Here is a 22,641-nt window from a genome sequence, read left to right as displayed (position 1 = left end):
CAATTTCCGAAGGCAGTCATTACTTTTCGAAGTCAGCTACCTCTAATATTCACTTCTTACAAGCGATCCACTTCTGAAATACCAAATCCTTTGGACGTGAACTATAACAAGGTTGTGACAAAGGTTTGGAGCAACACGGAAATCTGGTGTTAGAGTTAAGATATAAATGCCACCAGACTTTGGGCTGATTTTCCATTATTGGCAACTGTTCTTCCTCATTTATACTTAATCCCAACATTCACTTAACAAGTGAAGTGAAACTAAAGTTAGTTAGACGTGAACACATGAATAATACTGTATTCTCTCTTTAATAGCTGATTGAAACCAGGCTTATATCACAGAGAGGCTTTTATTTCTAATCTCTTCTGTTTGATGAGTACATTTGCTCATAATTTAGTGTGAAGCCTCAAAAATCTGATTTAATCTCTATTAAATTTTGTTGCTGCATTAACAGTAATCCACTTGTTGGCTGTGCATCACTAGCATGCTCATGGCCCGCCAGCCCATCATTATTATTATTTAAATATGCACTGTTATCCAAGTATTTAACCCTCCTGTTGTCCTCGAGTCAAGGCAGGAAGGAAGGAAGGAAGAAGGAAGGAAGGGAAGGAGGAAGGTAGGGAGGAAGAAGGACGGAAAGGAGGAAGGAAGGGAGGAAGAAGGAAGGAAAGAAGGAAGGGAGGAAGAAGGAAGGAAAGGAGAGAGGGAGTAAGGAAGGGAGGAAGAAGGAAAGAAAGGAAATAAGGAAGGGAGGAAGGAAAGGAAGGAAGGAAGGAAGGAGGGAGGAAGGGAGGACAGAAGGAAGGGAGGGAGGGAAGGAGGAAGGACAGACGGAAGGAAGGAAGGAAGGAAGGAAGGAAGGAAGGAAGGAAGGAAGGAAGGAAGGAAGGAATTTTTGATAATTTGACCCGGGAGGACGACATGAATGTTAAACAATTTTGTGTCTTCTCCGCCCCCCCTCCTCCTCTCTCTCCTTCCTTCCTTTCCTCCATCCTTCCTTCCTTCTTTCCTTTCCTCCCTTCCTTCCACCCTTCCTTCCTTCCTTCTTCCATCCCTTGACTTGAGGACAACAGGAGGGTTAATGAAAGTCAGTATATCAGAATGTTTCAAACAATCCTCCTTTTGGCAATAAATCACTAAATTCAACTATTTATCCGTCTAGCACAGAAAAGTAGGTCGACACTTTTTAAAAATTCACCTTTCAACACTGTAAGATAGATTTTTTTTGGGTTGTGTATTAATTCAGCATGTGGCAACTGAAGGAGAGAATCCAAGTTTAAAATATAAAAAAAATAAAAAAGAGAGAGAAAGAAAGAAAGAGGGGGAAATGAAAGAGACAAGGAGACACAAACAAAAGCGCCAAACAGAGACAATGAGATGTGGAGATAATTAGAGTCAGGCAGTCAGTAAAAAGACGGGAGTAAACTGAAAGGACAAACAGACTGAGAGAAAGAAGAAGAAAGTCATAATAATAAGAGCTGCTCCAAAGTCTCAAATGAGTTTGCTGCCGAGCTTCCAAAACCAACAACTGACCACTTTTCCCAGCCATCCGACACTTTATATTCCTGCTGCAGTTTCACCGAGCTGAAAAAAGACTCACGGCGCTCGTCTCCGCTGAGACCTCCAGCTAATAAAAATGTACTTTCCATTTTTATCCAATAAAAACCTGATTTTTTATTTCCACTTGATATCAATAAAAAGAGTGGGCTCGACTTTCCATTGAGCTCCAACATCCAACAGGATTGTCTTCTCTGTTATCTTAATTCACACTTGATGAAATCTGTCTCGTGGACACAGTTCATGGTTCTCCAGTAGAACCAGTGGTGCTAAACCAGCAGACATACTGGGACTTTGGGGGAGCTGAATATTCTCTGCATGCCAACATTCATATGAGCTAAATAGATAATGTGTTTGATAGCTTTCAATATTCATAACAAACAAGCTTTAACTGCACAATCTTGTATTGATTTAAATGATAATCAGCCTCAACCCTTACATACTGTTCAGGGATCATATTTGACCCATTTTTCACTTTTTAGAGCTATAAAAACACCAAATAAACATTTCTTCCTAATGTGACCCTGAATATACAAAAATAGACGTAACATTAGTTTTCTCTGAGACTTTTGTCACACTTTAGAGGAGCTAGGGCTGGGCATTATATCGATATTATATTGTTATCGTGATATGAGACTAGATATCGTCTTACATTTTGGATATCGTAATATTGTGATATGTCATCAGTGTTGTCTTTTCCTGGTTTTAAATGCTACATTACTGTAAACAGCGTCTCCCTCAGTAACCGTCACAGCAGACAGCATCTTTTTGTCCATGTGAAACCACGATAGCTCAACTCTGCTCCACATATTTCACACCTGACAACATTATCCTTTATTTTCTGTAAAGGTTTTAAACCACGCTGGACTTTTGTGTGGCTTCGTCTGAATCATGTTCCCTCCAGTCAGCTAGCAGGATAACTTACTACCGAGTCAAAGTAGCCGAGGGCAGCAGTAAAAATTCACTTCATGTCAGATTCTACTTCAACCAGGCGGGGAGTTCTGGTCCTCTGAAATGAGGCCAACGCGGAAGTAACTTAAAACTGCATTCTATCAAAAGGCCACCAGGGGGCGACCGTTTTGGTGTCAAAAGGACTTCTGTCTCTATACAAGTCAATGGAGAATTCACCAACTTCTCACTTGATTTCTAACCTCAGTAAACGTTTTCAAAATGTGTTTATGGTCTCAATCGCTAGTTTAAAGCCTTCTTCAATGCAGTATGATGTTCATTTGGGACATTTTGGCCTCCCTGATTTTATATTTGACGATAAAGCAGGGTATGCATTAGGGCGTGGCTACGTCGTGATTGACAGGTTGATTGGTTCACAGGTTCAGGAGGGCGGACAGATAGACAGTTTTCTCCGGAGTTTTGTGGTTATAGTCGTAACAGCTAACTTGGTTAGTATCACCAGGTTGCCGGTGTAGACTGTGGTAGATCCAGCCCTCGCAACCTCCCCCGCTCCGTCCTCTTGCCCCTCCTGATGTCCATATAAGTAGAATCCGTGTTTTTATTTTTCCCAGACATGCACCTTACATTTTCAAGATGGCGCTGCTCAGATCCGAAACTATTGGCCTCCGAGCAGCAGTCCACAAACCAATGGGTGACGTCACGTCTGTTACGTCCATTTCTTATATACAGTCTATGCTCTTGATTAAAGTCTCACCGTAGTCTGTGTGGAAGATCTGTCGCACCAGCAGCAGGAACCACTCCTTCGTCAGGCCGCCCATGTCGAGCCCCGCCTCCCCGACAAACGTCACCCTCAGCTTCTTCTTCAGGTCGCACCGCTTCCTCATCAACTTCAGGAAGGAGGACGAAATAAAAGATAACAGATTAGATAAGAGCTCAACAGAAAGTATAGTTCACTGTCATATAAGCTTCCAAGTAAACACAGCTGTTCCCTTTACAACCTAAAAATAAGCATGAATGATGTATGCTGTTTTCATGTTTTCCTAAATCTCTGCAAACCAAAGCTCTGGACCACATTGACAATCTTCAAAAAACTAAAAAGAAAATTGGGCTGAACCTCACTTGTTTAAAAGGAACTAAAACGTATTTAGATTTCAGGCTTCATGTCAGATTTATAGTTGGGTTTAGTTCAGAATAAGCATTTAACGTTAAGCATAAAAGCTTTCTCTCCTCTCACTGTGACCAAACCACAAGCTTGCATATTTTTTCTCCCTTTACTAAACATCTCATGTCATCACATCCTCATAAGGCACTAAAAGAAATACAGTTTCCAAGACATCTTTCTTCATTATCTTTGTGCAGCACTTATAACCTAATATATGTGGACTGTCACACTATAATTAAACTCCCATATGTTGCTACTGATAATAACAACGTTTAAAAGGGACACATATTCTGCACATTTCCAGCTCTATATTTATGTTCTGGGGCTCTACTGGAATATCTTTGCATGATTTCCAGTTAAAAAATCCTTATTTATCTTCTACTGGTCCTTTATGCAGCCGCTCAGTTCAGCCTCTGTATGAAACAGGCCGTTGTAGCTCCTGTCTCTTTAACCCTCCTGTTGTCCTCGAGTGAAGGAAGGAAGGAAGGGATGAAGGAAGGAAGGAAGGATGGAAGGGAGGAAGAAGGAAGGAAAGATGGAAAGAGGAAAGGAGGAAGGGAAGAAGGTAGGGGGGATGAAAGAAGGAAGGGAGGAAGAAAGGGGGATGGAGGGAGGGAGGAAAAAAGGAACAGTCATAACAGACAGAGTCAATTCGACCCGAGAGGATGACACGAAGGTTAACCTCACTCTCTCAGGATTTTTAAGACAGGAAACAGTCCCATTAAATAAAGAAATAACAGTAGTCGTATCTGTGCACTCACCTCATCCAGTGAGTCGCTGAGGAGTTGTGCTCGTCGTACTTTAATGTTGAGGAACAGAAGGTTCATGTCGACTCTCTGCCTGCGAGAAACCTTACTGACCAGGCTTTGCTGTCAAACACAAAGACACAATATAGTCAGCAGCAGGCGGGGAGTTCTGGTCCTCTGAAATGATGCCAACGCGGAAGTAACTTAAAACTGCATTCTATCAAAAGGCCACCAGGGGGCGACCGTTTTGTGTTCAAAAGGACTTCTGTCTCTATACAAGTCAATGGAGAATTCACCAACTTCTCACTTGATTTCTAACCTCAGTAAACGTTTTCAAAATGTGTTTATGGTCTCAATCGCTAGTTTAAAGCTTTCTTCAATGCAGTATGATGTTCATTTGGGACATTTTGGCCTCCCTGATTTTATATGTGACGATAAAGCAGGGTATGCATTAGGGCGTGGCTACGTCGTGATTGACAGGTTGATTGGTTCACAGGTTCAGGAGGGCGCCTCATGCTCCTCCTGATGCCCATATAAGTAGAATCCCTGTTTTTATTTTTCCCAGCATGCACCTGAAATTTTCAAGATGGCGCTGCACAGATCCGATACTATTGGCCTCCGAGCAGCAGTCCACAAACCAATGGGTGACGTCACGGATGATACGTCCATTTCTTATATACAGTCTATGGTCAGCATATATCTTTCTTATGACACACAAATTTTTGTCTGGTCATCACTTCTTCGAAGATCTATAGGTTTAGGTTTGAGGTTATAGTTCGGGTACGTTGTGTGTTTGTGTGTGTGTGTGTGTGTGTGTGTGTGTGTGTGTGTGTGTGTGTGTGTGTGTGTGTGTGTGTGTGTGTGTGTGTGTGTGTGTGTGTGTGTGTGTGTCTCACCCTGGCCTGACTGATCATCTGTTGCTCCGAGTCTTTCTGGATGATGGCTTTCTTCACCACTGTCGACAGGATGAAGGGAAACTGACAGAAAGAAAACCTGAAGAAATATAAAAAAGGTATTATTATATTTCTTCAACAAAAACCCACAGAAGCAGAGATTTATTCCTGACCAACTCCAAGTTTTTTTTATTAAATTATACACTTAATCCTCCACAAAAAGCAGCTTCTGAAGTCTGCACACGCGCCAAATGAGCAAGAATCTGCCACCACACTAAGCCAGGGACTTTCAGAGCCGGTCGCTTTGAACCGTAGACTCTGGATCCCTTTTCTTTTATCGGACGTTAACGATCCGCGACGCAGCGTGAAGCAGACGTCACGGCTTCTGAAAGTGTTTCCACAGCTCGGGATAAACGGCAGCAGTGGGAACATTACTTCTTTCCGTCCCGGGCTCAGGAGGAGATACTCTGGGGTCTGACTTCCAGGAATCTTCAGAAGGAGCGAACATCACTTTTCGGTCAAGGGTAGAGCTATGTGTCGTCACATCTGTCATTTTATTACTGCTTCTCTGGGAGAACTCGGCACCGACAGGAGAAAGAAAATTTGAATTTAATTTCCAGACACGCTGACATGATCTGTCAGGATCTAATGGTAATGAATGTCCTGTGCTCTTCTACACATCCAAACACACACACACACACACACACACACACACAGTCCAGGTTCATACAGTCTTGTCCTCGGCTCCTTCGCAGCTGTCCGAAAAAATTACTTGACGAGCTAAATGTTTAATTCAGTTTCCTCTTGGAGAGTTTCCTCTGCGCTGTCAACTTTATAACTACAGTTTTTAGTTTTTTCTGCTTATTAAATGTCCCATGATGTTTGCTGCAGTGACATTTTACTACGTGCATGGAAACATTTACTTTAATGACTGAAAGCAACCTCTCTAATCTTTAAAGAAAACAGTCGTACATCAATACAAAAACACTGTAAAGAAATCACCTGGAAGGTCAGCTGATATTATTGGCTGATATTGGCTTGTCACAGATATATCAGTATCAGTGTAAGTGTTATCCGACAGGTGGCAATATATATTTAATATTTTTTAAAGTTACACAGGCAGAACAGAGGTTGAGCGGGTCGTCCATTAATCGGAAGATCAGTGGTTCGATTACCGGCTCCTCCACCCCACATGTTGATGTTTCCTTTTTCAAGTTACCCAAATTGCTCCCAATGGATGCAACCAATGGTGTATGAATGAGTTTGAATGTTAGTGAATGTATGTGTTGTATGAATGTGTGTTAATGTGTGCTTGCAAGTAGTGTAAAAGAGCTTTCAGTGGTCAAAAGACTAGAGAAGCGCTATATAAGTACAGTCTATTTACCACTTTTCAAGTTTAATCTATACATACATATGATTTTAATGCTCTGTGGGTATATATAGTTATTTATAATTATTAACCCTTAAACAGGCAACGTGCACCAGGTGATACAGACTCTTTAACACCCATGATTGGTTAAGGTGGTTGTTCAGTTGTATGTGCCTTAAATTGGTATAAATGAAGCTTGTGGTAGGTCTATGCTTTGATAGTAATAATAAAGTCAGTTTGGAAACTAGTATGAGTGATAATAATGACAAGGGAAAGCAAGAATGTATCACTTCTCTTCATCAATTAAAAAATGTAATTGTTTTTACCATAATGAACATTGTTATACCTTAATAGGGGCGACGTCGGGCCAATACACTGATGTCATATGGTTTTTTTACTCCGTAATATCAGCCACAAAAATCCATCTAATTCTTTTCTGCCATCCAACTATCTTAACATGCAGAGTCTATTTTTGCTGGACCGGTTTGTACACAACAGATGAAATGACTACAACAACACAAACTGGCCTATAGGTTGACAGGAGGTGAAAAATATTAATGCTGAATGCTTGAATTAATGTTTTGTCGCTGAAATCCAGAACAAAACATTTCACCAAACACATTCCCACTAAACTGATCCAAAATCCAAATATGACTAGTTACACATGTCTGAATTTATGTGGTGAAATCTTTGAACGTCAGTCAAAAAACGATGGGGCCAATAGTCGATTTGGAGCTCTGGAGACTTTCACATACGGCCTGAGCCAAAACTTTGACAGCGACATTAGAAATTTTGGATCAAATTCTGACAACGTGCCTGCTGCTACGACCCACATCTACAAACCAATACCACAAGAAATGACACAGAATTCACTGGCCGGTGAGACATTTCATCAGAATAAATTTTGAGTGAAGTTCAGGGGTAAAACAAACAACACAAACCAAAAAGATGGAGGAGGAACAAAAAATAAGTTTTCGTCGCTGCATTATTAAAAACCTAAAAACGGTGCAGATGGATAACGAGCTGATGATGTGTCTCTGTTTTTATATACTTTAGACTATTCAACACACATCGTATAATTTTACAAGTCTGATATTCTTGCAAGATTGTGACTAAGACTTTTATTAGATCCATCTCACACAATCATTGATGTTACACAGTTTAACCCTCCTGTTGTCCTCGAGTCAAGGAAGGAGGGGAGGAAGGGAGGAGGAAGGGAGGGAGAAGGAAGGAAGGGAGGAAGAAGGAAGGAAAGGAGGGAGGAAGAAGGAAGGAAAGGAGGGAGGAAGGAAGGAAGAAGGGAGGGAGAAGGAAGGAAGGGAGGAAGAAGGAAGGAAAGGAGGGAGGAAGAAGGAAGGAAAGGAGGGAAGGAGGAAGGAAGGAAGGAAGGAAGAAGGAAGGAAATGAGAAAGGAAGGGAGGAAAAAGGAAGGAAAGGAGGGAGGAAGGAAGGAAGAAGGAAAGAAGGATGGAAGGGAGGAAGAAGGAAGGAAAGGAGGAAGGAAAGGAGGAAAGAAAGGAGGAAAGAAGGGAGGAAGAAGGAAGGAAAGGAGGGAGGAAGGAAGGAAGGAAGGAAGGATGGAAGGGAGGAAGAAGGAAGGAAAGGAGGAAGGAATGGATGAAGTCGGAACAAAAGGAGGAAGGAAAGGAGGAAAAAAAGGGAGGAAGAAGGAAAGAAAGGAGGGATGGAGGAAGGAAGGAAGGAAGGAAGGAAGGAAGGAAGTAATGATGGAAGGGAGGAAGAAGGAAGGAAAAGAGGAAGGAAGGAAGGATAGGAGGAAAGGAGGGAGGAAGGAAGGAAGGAAGGAAGGATGGAAAGGAGAAAGGAAGGAAAGAAGGAAGGAAGGCAAGAAGAAGGAAGGAAATGAGGGAGGAAGGAAGGTAGGAGGGAGGGAAGGTAGGGGGAGGAAAGAAACAGAGAAGGAAGGAGGGAGGAAAGGAAGTAGCGAAGGAAAGAAGGACAGAAGGAAGGGAGGAAAGAAGGAACAGTCAAAACAGACGATACAAAGGTAACAAAGCACCTTTAAACAAGAACTTTGGTTTTATTGGATTGAATTCCCAGACAGGGATTAAGTCTAGTCCAAGTTTCTCAATGGTTATTTTTACAGGATTTTGTCTTTAGTCTTAATCTCTGTCTGAGAAACTGGATCATGTTATCTAAACTTTATAAAACTTAATTATAGGAGTGGCAGCTCAAGAAAAAACCTAATATGAGACTTTAAATTTGACCCATTTTTACATTTGAGACTAGTAGAAACACTGTGAAACATTTATTTTAGCTGGACTTTTCCTGCAAAATGAATCGTTTTTAAAATTTTGTGTGCAGCTTATACACATTTTTATATATGCAAATGTACGAAATTTGACCTGTGCTTATGTAAAATAATAAAAAAAACAGCATTAAAACATGTTGTTTTATTCATCATATTCTATAAAATGTTCTCCTGGACCATAAAATAGAAATTGTGAATGTCTGTTTTCCATCAGATTAACCCTCCTGTCGTCCTCCCGGGTCAAATTGAAATCCTTCCTTCCTTCCTTCCTTCCTTCCTCCTTCCTTCTTCTTCCCTTCCTTCCTTCCTCCCTCCTTTCCTTCCTTCTTACTCCCTCCTTTCCTTCCTTCTTCCTCCCTTCCTCCCTCCTTTCCTTCCTTCTTCCTCCCTCCTTTCCTTCCTTCTTCCTCCCTTCCTTCTTTCTCCCTTCCTCCCTTGACTCGAGGACAACAGGAAGGTTAATCAAACATTTATTAATGACTGATGGGGAAACTGTGAATGTAAATGAGTGTAGAGACTTATAATGAGTCAGAATATGAACATAAAGGGTTAAATCAGTGAGAAGCAGCCTGAGTTGCCGTTTCCCGGATGAGTAGAGCTTGACGTTAAACCGAACGGACGGAAGAAACAGAGAAATATATCTGACCGGTTTGAGTTGCCGTAATTCTGCCAGGTCCTGTACTCCTCCATGAAGTCTATGTGCTCCAGAGTGATGTTGTAGAAGTCGGTGAAAGGCATGATGGGAGAAGAGGAGACGCTGTTGGCTGCATCTGAAGAGAGAAAACGAGAGGAGGAGGAATGATGACACTTTATTTACGACATGCAGTAAATCCACAGCGAGTTGTTGAGATAAGATACATTTAATAATAATAATAACTTTAAAACTGCTAAAACTCAAAGTGCTACAGTATTAATAACAAAAAACAGAGTTGAGATGAAAAGAAAGGCTTTAAGTCCTTTTTTTAGAGAGTCTAATCAGTTCTTGTGATCAGATCGTACTGTATATTGTCTATTGTCTATATGTCTGTTCATGGATTTCAATGTGACTCGCAGGATTTTGCAGCCAATTCTGAAGGAGACAGACAGCCAAGAGCAATGAAAACAGAGTTGGTGTAATATGTTTCTGTCTGCACACTCTCATCATCTGGCACATTGCAGTAGTCTGGTCTTAAGTAGGGCTGGGCAATTAATTGAAAAATAATCGAAACCGACATTTAGAAACTCTAACCGACTTAATCTTGCTCATGTCAATTAATGGCGGTGTTCACTGTTGCCATGACAGCAAAGGTTGCATATCTTTAAGGAATTTGAAAACTTCATTTGAACCCAAACCATGATCTTTACATAGTTCTAATCAAGTAAACTAGACATTAACCACAGCGTCACACCTTAAAACATCATTATTTTCACTCCCTAAAGATCCTCATGTGTGAGGGCAGCAGTGTTTAATACAAAACTAAAGAAACTGTGAAAATACATCATTGTTCATAAAGGGAGGAGATAATCGTTCATTAATCGTAATCGAGGTTAAAAGTTCAATTAATCGTGATTTTGATTTTTGCCATAATCGCCCAGCCCTAGTCTTAAGGAGTGAGGGCATGGATACGTTTCTCTGTGTCTGAGCGGTTTAGAGAGATGTTTTTGAGATAGTAAAAAGTAGAGATTGACCAATATTATTGTTTTTTCAGGGCTGATTCAGATACCGATTATTAGTAAGCCAAGAATAACGATATAACCAATACTTGCAGTAAATGTTAAAGTTTTTGTGTCTTACAGAAATACAAACCCCAACACAAGGCTGCCTTTAAATTAACATGTGTTTCTTTGTCACATGAAATATCTGAACAATACCTTTTTTTTTTAAAGTGCACAATATAATTAGCTATGACAGACTCTTCTTACCAAGTAGCGTTACAGAGTGAGATTTATGCTCCTTAACTTGGAAAAAATGGTCCATGCAAAGTTAAAGGAAGTGATGGATGGGCATGCATCACATAAGGGGAGTTTTTGTTTAAATTAATAAAAACATGGCGATGCTGATAATATAAAAAATGATGATGAATATCTAGGTTGATCCCTAGTAGAGAGAGGTTTGGCCTTCATGTCTTATATGATCATCAGAAGTCAGCTGAGGGTGAAACCTAACTCCCAGATTAGCGATTGAGGAGGAAAGGAGGAAGTTCTGGCTGTCAGAGGTGAAATGAGGTATGTTGGATGACTGAATCTGGTGTGGAGAATTTATGAGTGTGTGTGGAGTGTGTGTTAATGTGTGTGTGTGTGTGTGTGTGTTACTCACTGAACAGGCCGAGCACTTTGGTAGCAGAGGGAATCCACCAGGAGCACTTGGCCAGAGGAGGAAGCTCGTCCGGTTCTGCAGGAAAAAGCCGTGTGGAGATGAACTGCAGGAGGCGCTCTACCAGCTGCCTGAAACGCCTCGCCGACAGCCTGGCACACACAGACACACACACACACACACACACACACACATAAAAGTTAATATTGGTTAGCATCAGCAGCTTGGCAGAGACAGGCCTGCACACATCCTGAAATATACATATGCACAAAAATAGACGTTTGCACTTAAAGAGAGAGAGAAGAAAATAAATAGCAACGTTGGATGGAGAAATGGTTTTTTTTGGATCTGATGCGGAACTAAACCGAACTTGTAATTTGAAGCAGCTCGCTTGTAAATCATCCTTCAGGGCTTCTTGTTCAGACACAAGCTGCCCAACATCCACTGTGTGTCAATGCTCCGAGGCCGTCTATCACAATTTATAAAACTGCAGCAGTCTAGATGTGGAAAATGTCTTCAGAATAAGATAATAAACTGACATGGAGACAAACGTGACACCAGATAGACATATAAAAGAGTTTTAGCATTAAAGGAGTTTATTCAAGTGTACTACGAGTATACTTATTGTATACTAAACCTGAGGCAGTATACTGGAAGTTTACTTTTTATATACTTAAGAATAGTATAGTGAAGTATACTTGGCTTATACTGAAAAGTATAAAGAAAAGACTAAGACTGAGTACATTAACCTTTGTGTCGGCCTCCTGGGTCAAATTGACCCCGTCTGTTTTGACTGTTCCTTCTCTCCTCCCTTCCTCCCTCCCTCCTTCCTTCCTTCATTCCTTTCCTTCCTCCCTTCCTTCTTTCCTCCCTCCCTTATTCTCTTTCTTTCCTCCCCCCTACCTTCCTTCCTTCCTTCTTTCCTCTGTCCTCCCTCCCAAGTTTCCTCCCTCCTTCCCTCCTTTCCTTCCTACACATTAGCTTTGAGGTATTACCCCTGTTATAAACTTATATGTTCAACATCATATAGTATATAACTAGTACAATGGCAGTATATAGAAGAGTGGACTTGTGCTATACTTTAAACAGCTGGATTAAAGCAAAGACATATTTCTTCTTCTTCTCTTGTTTTGTGTATGGTTGTTTTATTGTCTTCCACTGCTGCTGAACCAGCTCCAAGCTCAGAGCTCGTTGTGTATGCTGAACAGATTGAAAAGCCCTCTGAGAGACATTTGTGATTTTGGGAGGTCTGTGAATTTGAAGTTTTGGATGTGTGGGTTTTTGTCATCTCATGAGCAGGTGATCGATCGTCAGATGAGAACATAATTTTTAAAGTAGTTCCAATCTTCTGGAAAAAATACTTTGCTCTGGCTTGATTTCATTATGCAAATCTGACACACAGCTTTGGGATTTAATGACCTCATTGGCACGACGCCGCCTCTGATTCTGGTGGTTGCAACCAGCTTTGTTTTTAATCTGGATCTTCATATTACATCTCAAAATCTGACGAGGGGGAGTCAGTGAAAATGATACCGTGGCCTTTATCCAACGTGCTGAATTCATACCTTATTACTGAAGTATTATCCAACCTCAGATATTTAATTAAAAGGATACACGATACAGATCTAATCCTACTTGTTCTCTGTCACTGTGCTCTGCTTTTGCAAACCTTAGCAAAAAGTAGTATACTTGAAGTTCATTTTATTAAGTATGCTTGAGTGTAAGTATAAGTATAGCAAGTATACTACGGACCATGTACTTGTAGTGTACTAGAAAGTTTACTTATTTAATACCTCTTCGGACTAAATTGGAACATTTTTTAGTTTATAAAAGTATATTTTAAGTATGCAACAAGTATACTCATCTATATACTACTAGTGTACTAGGTTTATACTTCTAGTCCACATTTTAGTTTATTGAAGTATACTTAACCCTCCTGTTGTCCTCAGGTCAAGGAAGGACAGGAGTAAGGGAGGAAGGAAGGAAAGGAAGGAAATGAATAAGGGAGGAGGAAGGAAGGAAGGAAGGAAGGAAAGGAGTAAGGGAGGAAGGAAGGAAAAAAGAAGGAAGGAAAGGAGTAAAGAGGGAGGAGGGAGGGCAGAAGGAGAAGAGGAAGGAAGTAAGGAGAGAAGGAAGGGAGGAAGGAAGGAAAGGAGTAAGGAGGGAGGAAGGAAGGAAGGAAGGAAGGAAGGTAGGTACCTTCCTCCCTTCCTTCTTTCCTCCGTCCTTGCTTCCTTCCTTTCCTTCCTCCCTTACTTCTTTCCTCTTCTCCCTTCCTTCCTCCCTCCTTCCTTCCTCCATCCTTTCCTTCCTTCTTCCTTCCTTCCTTCCTCCCTCCCTTCCTTCCCTCCTTCCTTCCTCCCTTCCTTCTTTCCTCCCTCCCTCCTTGTCTCTTTCTTCCTCCCTACTACCTTCCTTCCTTCCTTGACTCGAGGACAACAGGAGGGTTAAAAAAAGAAACTGGGTCAAACTTTAACTTTAACAGCTGGTGAAAACAGGTAAGAAAAAACAGACAGAAGTAGAGAAAAACAGGCGACACAGTGGTGGAAACTTTGTTTAAAAGGTTGAAACTGCATCATAAACACAGTCAGACTTACTTTTTGAGCCAGTGGACCAGGAAGTGATGGTCGGCCTCAGACAGAGCTGCGATCTGCCTCAGTAGGTGAGCGTAGATCACGTAGGTGCTGGTGCTCGAATACTGCGGGTTCTAAAAACACAAATAGGAGAATATTCAGAGTTAGGAAGGTTAGTTTAGATTCAGATTGCTGTGTTACTCTCATAGACTGTATATAAGAAATGGACGTAACATCCGTGATGTCACCCATTGGTTTGTGGACTTCTGCTCGGAAGCCAATAGTATCGGATCTGAGCAGCGCCATTTCTGAAAATTTCAGGTGCATGCTGGGAAAAATAAAAACACGGATTCTACTTATATGGGCATCAGGAGGAGCATGAGGCGCCCTCCTGAACCTGTGAACCAATCAACCTGTCAATCACGACGTAGCCACGCCCTAATGCATACCCTGCTTTATCGTCAAATATAAAATCAGGGAGGCCAAAATGTCCCAAATGAACATCATACTGCATTGAAGAAGGCTTTAAACTAGCGATTGAGACCATAAACACATTTTGAAAACGTTTACTGAGGTTAGAAATCAAGTGAGAAGTTGGTGAATTCTCCATTGACTTGTATAGAGACGGAAGTCCTTTTGACACCAAAACGGTCGCCCCCTGGTGGCCTTTTGATAGAATGCAGTTTTAAGTTTCTTCCACGTTGGCATCATTTCAGAGGACCGGAACTAACCACCTGGTAACTCTATTTAAAATGTTATAACTGATGTTTCAATTACTTCATCAAAGTAATGTAACTTATTACATTTGATGACTTTTCTAATTGTCTAACCAATGTTTTCAGCTGTTAGGGTAAATGTTCCCGCCATCTTTCCTTCCTTCTGTCCTTACTTCCTTCCATCTGTCCTTCCTTCGTTCCTTACTTCCTACTGTCCTTCCTTCCTTCCTTTTGTCTTTCCTTCCTTCCTACCTTCCTTCCCTCCATCTGTCCTTTCTTCCTTCTGTCCTTCCTTACTTTATTAATTAGGAAAAAACCCTCCAGAGCCAAATCTTAAAGGTGTGACTGACTTTAGATATAACCTCCTGTAATTTAATTACACAACGCCATTACATGTAACTAGTTACTCTCCAACACTGAGAATATGTGATGATGTGTCAAAGCTAAACCAAAATATCTACTAATCAGCTCCAGATTGTTCAGAACTCAGCTGTCGGGCTTTAAACCAGAACAAATCACTCCTATTTTAGCCTCTTTACTCTGGCTCTCAGTAAGCTTTAGTGTTGATTTTAAGGTCCTACTGTTTACTTTCAAAGCTTCTCTCCCAGCTATATTTGCCATTATGTACTTAGAGATCTTCGGGTAGAAGTCTTTTTGGGGTTTTTTAACCCTCCTGTTGTTTTCAAGTCAATTTTGGCCCAATAGGACCTCAGGTGTTGACTCAAAAATAAGGTATAATTTAATTTAAATGAGGCCTATTGACCATAATTTCCAAAAATGATGTGTAAACCTTGTGGTAATAAGCTGTAATGAAGGTAAAAAGGTCTAACACAGAATTGGGTGATAATTTATACCTTTATTCTTTATAAACTGGGTCAGTTTTACCCCCGAGGACAAGAGTTGCACAGTCGACAGGAAGTCAACAGGAGGGTTGAATTATTTTTGGGGCATTTTTTTTGGCCATTTTTTTTTTTATTACACAGTTGGTGGCAGAGAGGCCGACAGGAAACAAGGGGAGAGAGAGAGAAATGGGTTTGACAAGTAACAAAGGTCCTTAGCAAGGCTTAGAGCAGGGACATTTGCAGGTATGTGGCATGAGCTGTAACCAACGTGGCAATGAGGACGCTCCCTCAGGCAGAGGTCTTTGGTTTCTTCCAGAGTCCTGACTAAAAATTAAAGGAGACCGAGCTCTGGAGCAATCTGCAGGAGGAAATCAGGTCGGCTGAATCAGTTTTCTCTTTTAAGTCCCTTCTTTTATCGGAGAGCCTTTCCTGGTTTAATTTGAGTTTTTAATTTTTCTTGAACTACTTCTAAAGTTTCTAAAGGCCCATTTATGCTCAACGTTAAATACAGATACGGATACAGACCCCACGGAGCAGTACCACCGGAAACCGTAGGGGGCAGTGTTGCTGTCACTACCCGATACGTAGCTCTAGTGAGACACGAAGAAGAAGGAAATAAAGGGAGAAAGGAAATATGGAAGGAAGGAGGGAGGGAAGAAAGGGAGGAAGGAACGAAAAGGAGACAGGAAAGAAAGATGGAAGGAAGGAGAGAGGGAAGAAAGATTTGATGGACGTATAGAATGATGGATGGAAGAAAGGGAGGAAGGACAGATGGACATGAGAAAGAAAGTAAGGACAGAAGGACATGAGAAAGAAAGGAAGGACATGAGAAAGAAAGGAAGGACAGAAGGACATGAGAAAGAAAGGAAGGAAGGAACGAAAAGAAGACAAGAAGGAAAGAAAGGTAGAAAGGAAATATGGAAGGAAGGAGGGAGGGAAGAAAGGGAGGAAGGACAGATAGAAGGACAGAAGGACATGAGAAAGAAAGTAAGGAAAGATGGAAGGAAGGATAAAATGAACGAAGGAACGAAAAGATGACAGGAAGGAAAGAAAGGGAGGAAGGAAATATGGAAGCAAGGAGGGAGGGAAGAAGGACAGATGGTAGGACAGAAGGAAGGAAGGAACGAAAAGGAGACAGGAAAGAAAGATGTAAGGAAGGAGGGAGGGAAGAAATATATGATGGATCGACAGAATGAAGGATGGAAAAAAGGGAGGACAGAAGGACATGAGAAAGAAAGGAAGGAAAAATGGAAGGAAGGATAAAACAAACAAAGGAATAAAAAGATGACAGGAAGGAAAGAAAGGGAGGAAGGAAATATGGAAGGACAGAAGGAAGGAAGGAGGGATGAAAAGAAGGGAGGAAGGAAGGAAGGATGGAAAGTGGGCCGGATTGGACCCCTCGGCGGGCCGGTTCTGGCCCACGGGCCTCAGGTTTGACACCCCTGATTTAAAAAGATAATTCCAGTGTATTACTACTTGGATTTTACTTCTGTGGATTGAAGCATAATTTCTATCAGTAATAAAAACACTTCACTCCCTAAATTAATAGCCTAGATCACGTTCTAACCACTAAGAGTGTTTTCAAACGCATCATTCATTTCACATCATGACTGAGTCGGTTCAACTTTGTGCTTCTTTCATGCTGGGAAACCAAAACGCATCACGTCATCACGCTAGCTGATTGGAGCCGCTTAGCTCCAACTCGTAGCCTCGTAGTCTGGCAAACGGAGACCGGCTCAAGTTCCCGACCACAAACGAACCGATCCAGAATCAATTTGTGACCGGACCGAGACCACTTCCTTTAAGGGTCTTGGTGCGGTTGTTTTTGGTCAGGATATATTCGCTGCTTTCAGATGTGAACTAATGAAATGCACCAAGGAGGAAAACCATCCAAAGAGTCTGAAAAACACCCCGAAAAAAACAAAAGAAGCTGCATGACAAAAAAAAAAAAACTGGAACTAAATTGCAGCGTGAAGTGTGTGAGAGCATCAGATCATCGGGTTTGGAAAGCTATAAAAATGGCCGTCAAGTGATCCCTAATATGAAGTTGGAGAGGTTCGGAGGAGGGTTGGAAGTTTCTGAAGTTATTGCATCATCCAACAAGTATGTAACAGAGTAAACCGACCTTATTCAAGTGTACTACGAGTATACTTATCTTATACTAAAACTGAGGCAGTATACTTGAAGTTGAATTTTTATATACTATATTTTATACACTTAAGAATAGTATAGTGAAGTATACTTGCCTTATACTGAAAAGTATAAAGAAAAGTCTAAGACTAAGTACATTAATACTAAGACTTACACTTATACTTTAATACTAAAGCTTATACTTGTACCTTCCTTCCTTCCGTCTGTCCTTCCTCCCTCCTTCTCTCTTTCTTTCCTCCCGCCCTCCTTCCTTCCCCATCTTCCTTCTTTATTTGCTCCCTGCTTCTTCCTTACTCCTTTCCTTCCTTCCTCATTCCTTCTTTCCTCCCTTACTCCTTTCCTTCCTCCTTTCCTTCCTTCCTTCCTCCTGCCTTACTCCTTTCCTTCCTTCCTTCCTCCCTCTTTACTCCTATCCTTCCTTCCTCCTTTCCTTCCTCCCTTCCTTCTCTCCTTACTTCCTTCCTCTTTTCCTTCCTCCCCTTACTTCTTCCCTTCCTTCCTTTTTTCCCTCCCTTTTTTCCTTCCTTCCTCATTCCTTCCTTCCTCCTTTACTCCTTTCCTTCCTTCCTTCCTCCTCCCTTACTCCTTTCCTTCCTTCCTCACTTACTCCTTTCCTTCCTTCCTCCCTTCCTCCTGTCCTTCCTTGACCTGAGGACACTATACTTCAATAAACTAAAATGTGGATTAGAAGTTTACACCTGGTACACTAGTAGTATATAGATGAGTGTATTTATTGCTAAGGGAAGCTGAAGAAACACAAGCACATAGATTGGAAAACAAACCTCCAGGTTAGAAAAAAAATAAACTTAATTTGTTAGTATTCATGAGACATGCAACATACTCAACAAACAAGTTAGAATTAGTCTTAACAATGAAATAACTGGGACAAAGTGAAAGTCATGAGCTTGTCAAGTAATGTTCCTCTGGTTTATACAACCACAGGATCATGGGAGGAGAATCTGTCTGTAAGAAAAGTGAGATTCAACTCTGCATTTAAACGGCTGTTTTTGTGGTTACTCCTATTTTCTTCTTGAGAACATGACTCACGTCGACTCAGAGAACACAAGGTTCTGTGTGTTGTTAAGACGAGATGTTTTGGACACAATAAAGAAAAAAAAATAAAACCCTAACAAATTACATAATGAGTGAGATAATCCCAAAAGAGAGGCTATTTAGTCTTTACGGGAGTTTGTTAAACAGAGAGAAAGAGAGAGATGAAGAAAAGAGAGAAAGAGAAGAGCTGAAGTGAAGTGAAATGTGTAAAAGCTAGCAGAGCCTATAAAGGAGGGAGAGTCGTCATCAGACAGGAAACCAGCAGTCCTCAACTCCAACATGACCTCACCCAGTCCCAGTGTGTGTGTGTGTGTGTGTGTGTGTGTGTGTGTGTGTGTGTGTGTGTGTGTGTGTTTGTGTGTGTGTGTGTGTAGTTGTGTGTTCTCCCAAGAGCTGGAAAACCAAGTGAGTCCTCAAAGTCAAATGGGACAAAATCAGACGTTTGGCTTGTGTGTGCGCTGATGGAGCGTAGAACCACAGTGGAACTACTGTAGATTCCTGTCTTTATCTGATTCTAATTCCCAGAACCATATATGGAAATTAGACCGGAGAGAACGAGAGAGAGAGAGAGGGAGGGAGGGAGGGAGAGAGAGAGACAGAGAGAGAAAGAGAGAGAGAGAGAAAGAAAGAGAGAGAGAGAGGGAGAGAGAGAGAGACAGAGAGAGAGGGAAAGGGAGAGAGAGACAGAGAGGGGGGAGAGAGGCAGAGAGAGGGAGAGAATGAGAGGGAGGAAGAGAGGGAGAGGGAGAGAGAGGGAGACAGGGGGAGAGAGAGAGAGAGAGAGAGAGAGAGGGAGAGACAGAGACAGAGAGAGACAGAGACAGAGACAGAAAGAGAGACAGAAAGAGAGAGAGATTGAAAATAGGATCAAAAGAAAGGATCAAAGAAAATAATGACCCACAAACAGAAAAAGACAGAAAATGGAAGAGGAAGGGTAGAAATAAAAAAGACAGCAGAGAGAGAGAGAGAGAGAGGGAGAGAGAGGGAGAGAGAGAGAGAGAGAGAGAGAGAGAGAGAGAGAGAGAGAGAGAGAGAGAGAGAGAGAGAGAGAGCTACGAGGGAAAAAAGATTCAGTCCAACCAAAAAAAAAAGTGTTGGAGAGAAAAAGGGGTGTGGGAGTAAAAAAGAAGAGAAAGAATAATTGTGATAAAAAAATTATACACACAGACAGATGTTACAAAAAAACTAGCTGACAGATTCATAACGACACTATTCTCTTCTCTGTTATTTCACAAAACAGCCCCAAAAAGAAAAGAAAAAAGAAAAAAGGGACAATATATTAAAAAAACAACGGTATAGAAGAATCCGGGCAGCAGAATTATGGGTTGAGCTTTTTTACTGCAGCGGAGACTGTGAGAGCGGAGGAGATGTTTGGGTTAATCACGCTCAGCAGTCGGTCCAAACTGATGAAAGTAGAGTCTGTGTGAATGTGGAAAGCTATGCAGTCTAAAAAGCACCGGAGTTTAAATGAATTACAACACAAGACACACACAGAAAAAACAGAAGTCTGAATGTAGGAGAGTGAAGGGGAGAAGAGGAGTAGCGAATAACTTAAAAGGCTTTGATTATAAATGGTTAAATTCATCTTAAATGTATCGTTTAATACACGAAGGAAGGAAGGAAGAAAGAAGGAAGGAAAAGGAGGAAGGAAGGATGGAAGGAAGGAAAGATCCAAGGGATGAAGTAGGAAGGAAAAGAGGAAGAATGAAGGAAGGAAGAAGGAGGGAAAGGAGGAAGAATGAAGGAAAGAAGGGAGGTAGGAAGGGAAGGAAGGAGGGAAGGAAGGACGGAAGGAAGGAAGGGAGGAAGGGAGAAGGAAGGAAGGAAGGAAAGATGGAAGGGAGGAAGGAAGGTGGGAGAAAGGAAAAGAGGAAGTAAGGAAAGAAGGACAGAGGAAAGAAGGAAGGAAGGTAGGAGGGAGAAAGGAAAAGAGGAAGGGAGGAAGGAAGGAAGGAAGGAAGGAGGGAGTAAGGAAAGGAAGGAGGGAGGAAAGGAAGGAAGAAAGGAAGGGAGGAAAGACAGACGGAAGGAAGGAAGGAAGGAAAGAAGGTACAGTCAAAACAGACGGGGTCCATTTGACCCGGGAAGACGACATGAAGCTTAAAGAAGTGTAAAAGTGTAAATATCAGCCAGTCTCACCTGAACCAGGATGAAATAAGCTCGCAGGTCGTCTTTAGTCCGAGGTCTGAAAACAGAAACAAAGAAAACCTGTCAGACAAAGACAAGACTGGAGCTGAAAGGTTCAATGAGTGGAGGTTAACTAGATATCGTTATAGTCATACATGATAGATTAGTTAAAATGCTGTCTGACCCTAAACCTGACTAAGCTTTCATTTCTTAAGGGCCGTCCACACTGAGAACGATAACTATAATTGTAACTATGACGACAACGATGTGAGCATCCACACTAATTACAATAACGTCCTGTAAACAGCGCTGCACGCTCCAACTGTGTCTGCAGCTAATTATTGATGAGCTGTTACTGCTGTAGTTTGTTGTACAGAGAAATAAAATGAAAAGCAGCAGAGTTCAGAGGTGGGTGCTGATTCAGTGTGTTGATCAGAAGTATTTCAGACACTAGTTGCTGTGATGTTTCAGTATTTACAGACCAAACGGAGCTGCAGCAGATGTTGAAGCGCGGTGTGTAAAAGTTCACCGCTGTAGCAGTGACACTCTAGCCTGGGTAAACGCTCATGCTCATGCTCTCATTCCAGCGGGATTCTACTTCGTTCAGAAAGTTAGCATGGCCACCAAGATAAAATCTTCGCCTGAGATAGGGAACCAATCACAGAACGGGGGAGGCAGGCTGAAGACGATGACGACCGTAGAGCGACTCTGTTTACATCCAGCATGGCGGCCACGGAGCTGCAGCAACCGGAAATGAACAGTTCCTCGCCAGACCCTAACCCTCAATGTCACATGATATTGAGACGCGGTCTGGTGTTAGCCAGTGACACACAGTATGAGCAAAGATCTGCTTACAAAGATCCACTAACTTTGTTTAGTTTTTTAACATTATAATAGAGAACAAAGCAACAGCATCTTTGTAGTAATACAGATTTATCTAAATAAATCACCTCTGTCATCCTGCTCTGATTAACAGCGTGTCAGTCCATGCTGAGAGAGGAGCAAAGCCGCATTATAATAAATAAATAAGGATTTTGAATGACAGTCATTATCGGTATAGTTGTGGTGTGAACTCCTCCATCCACTCCAATCAGAACCGCATTTAAAACTCTATCCATTCACAGTTATCGCTATAGTTATCGTTCTCAGTGCGGACGGACCTTTAACCTGTCAGACACATTTTTGGATTGCCTAATTTACTTTTCTGTGTGAACAGAATCTGCAACAAAAGGTGGAGATAATGCAAAACATTCACCAATTCATGCAGGATTCAGACCAGAGATCTGAAAACAACCTCTAATTCATCAATAATAAAACCACAACAGTTATAATATAATATAATATACAGGATAAAATAGAGCAACAGGTGTTTCTCACCCTTTCCACTCCCTCAGCAGGCTGTTGATGATTCCTTTCAGCACCGACTTCTGGATGTCCTGAGGCTACACACACACACACACACACATACACACAGACACACAGACAGAGACACACCACACACACACACAGAACCAAAAGTTTGAATCATCATTTTCTGAATGTCAGACACCCACAAAGACCAACATGTAGCTGAGGGAAATATGCTGTTACAGTTTTGTTGTTGGATGGATTTTGTATCTACTGGCAGCTTATTTTTCAGTAACCTGTTGTCCTCGAGTCAAGGAAGGAAGGGAGGAAGAAAGAAGGATGGGAGGGAGGAAGGAACGATGGATGAAAGCAAGAAGGAAGGAAAAGAGGGAGGAAGGAAGGAAGGAAGGGAGGAAAAAGGAAAGAAAAGAGGGAGGAAGGAAGGAAGGAAGGAGGGAAGGAAGGAAGGAAGGAAGGAAGGAAAGGAAGAACAAAGGAAAGAAGGAAGGAAGGAAAGTAAGAGGGAGGGAGGAAAGAAGGAACGAAGGAGGGAGGGGAGGGAGAAAGGAAAAGAGGAAGGGAGGAAGGAAGGAAAGAAGGACAGGAAGGAAGGAAGGAAGGACGGAGGAAA

General features: G+C 41.7%; 1 protein-coding gene across 1 annotated transcript in view; it reads right to left on the bottom strand.

The window, feature by feature from the left end:
- hectd2 (HECT domain containing 2) overlaps positions 1 to 22,641 on the bottom strand; it is an 85,497-nt gene that overhangs the window by 39,560 nt on the left and 23,296 nt on the right. Inside the window, exons 6-13 of the mRNA XM_062430410.1 lie at positions 22,041 to 22,105; positions 20,676 to 20,721; positions 13,799 to 13,908; positions 11,205 to 11,353; positions 9,555 to 9,678; positions 5,271 to 5,367; positions 4,390 to 4,497; positions 3,221 to 3,353 (exon numbers count right to left, since the gene is read on the bottom strand). Of these exons, the coding sequence (XP_062286394.1) occupies positions 3,221 to 3,353; positions 4,390 to 4,497; positions 5,271 to 5,367; positions 9,555 to 9,678; positions 11,205 to 11,353; positions 13,799 to 13,908; positions 20,676 to 20,721; positions 22,041 to 22,105 (832 nt within the window). The remainder of the gene's footprint in view (positions 1 to 3,220; positions 3,354 to 4,389; positions 4,498 to 5,270; positions 5,368 to 9,554; positions 9,679 to 11,204; positions 11,354 to 13,798; positions 13,909 to 20,675; positions 20,722 to 22,040; positions 22,106 to 22,641) is intronic.

The sequence above is a fragment of the Scomber scombrus genome, chromosome 12 (genome assembly GCF_963691925.1).
Source record: "Scomber scombrus chromosome 12, fScoSco1.1, whole genome shotgun sequence".
Lineage (NCBI taxonomy): Eukaryota > Metazoa > Chordata > Actinopteri > Scombriformes > Scombridae > Scomber > Scomber scombrus.
Note: the sequence above shows the minus strand (reverse complement) of the source record. Positions and strands in the feature narration are given on the sequence as shown.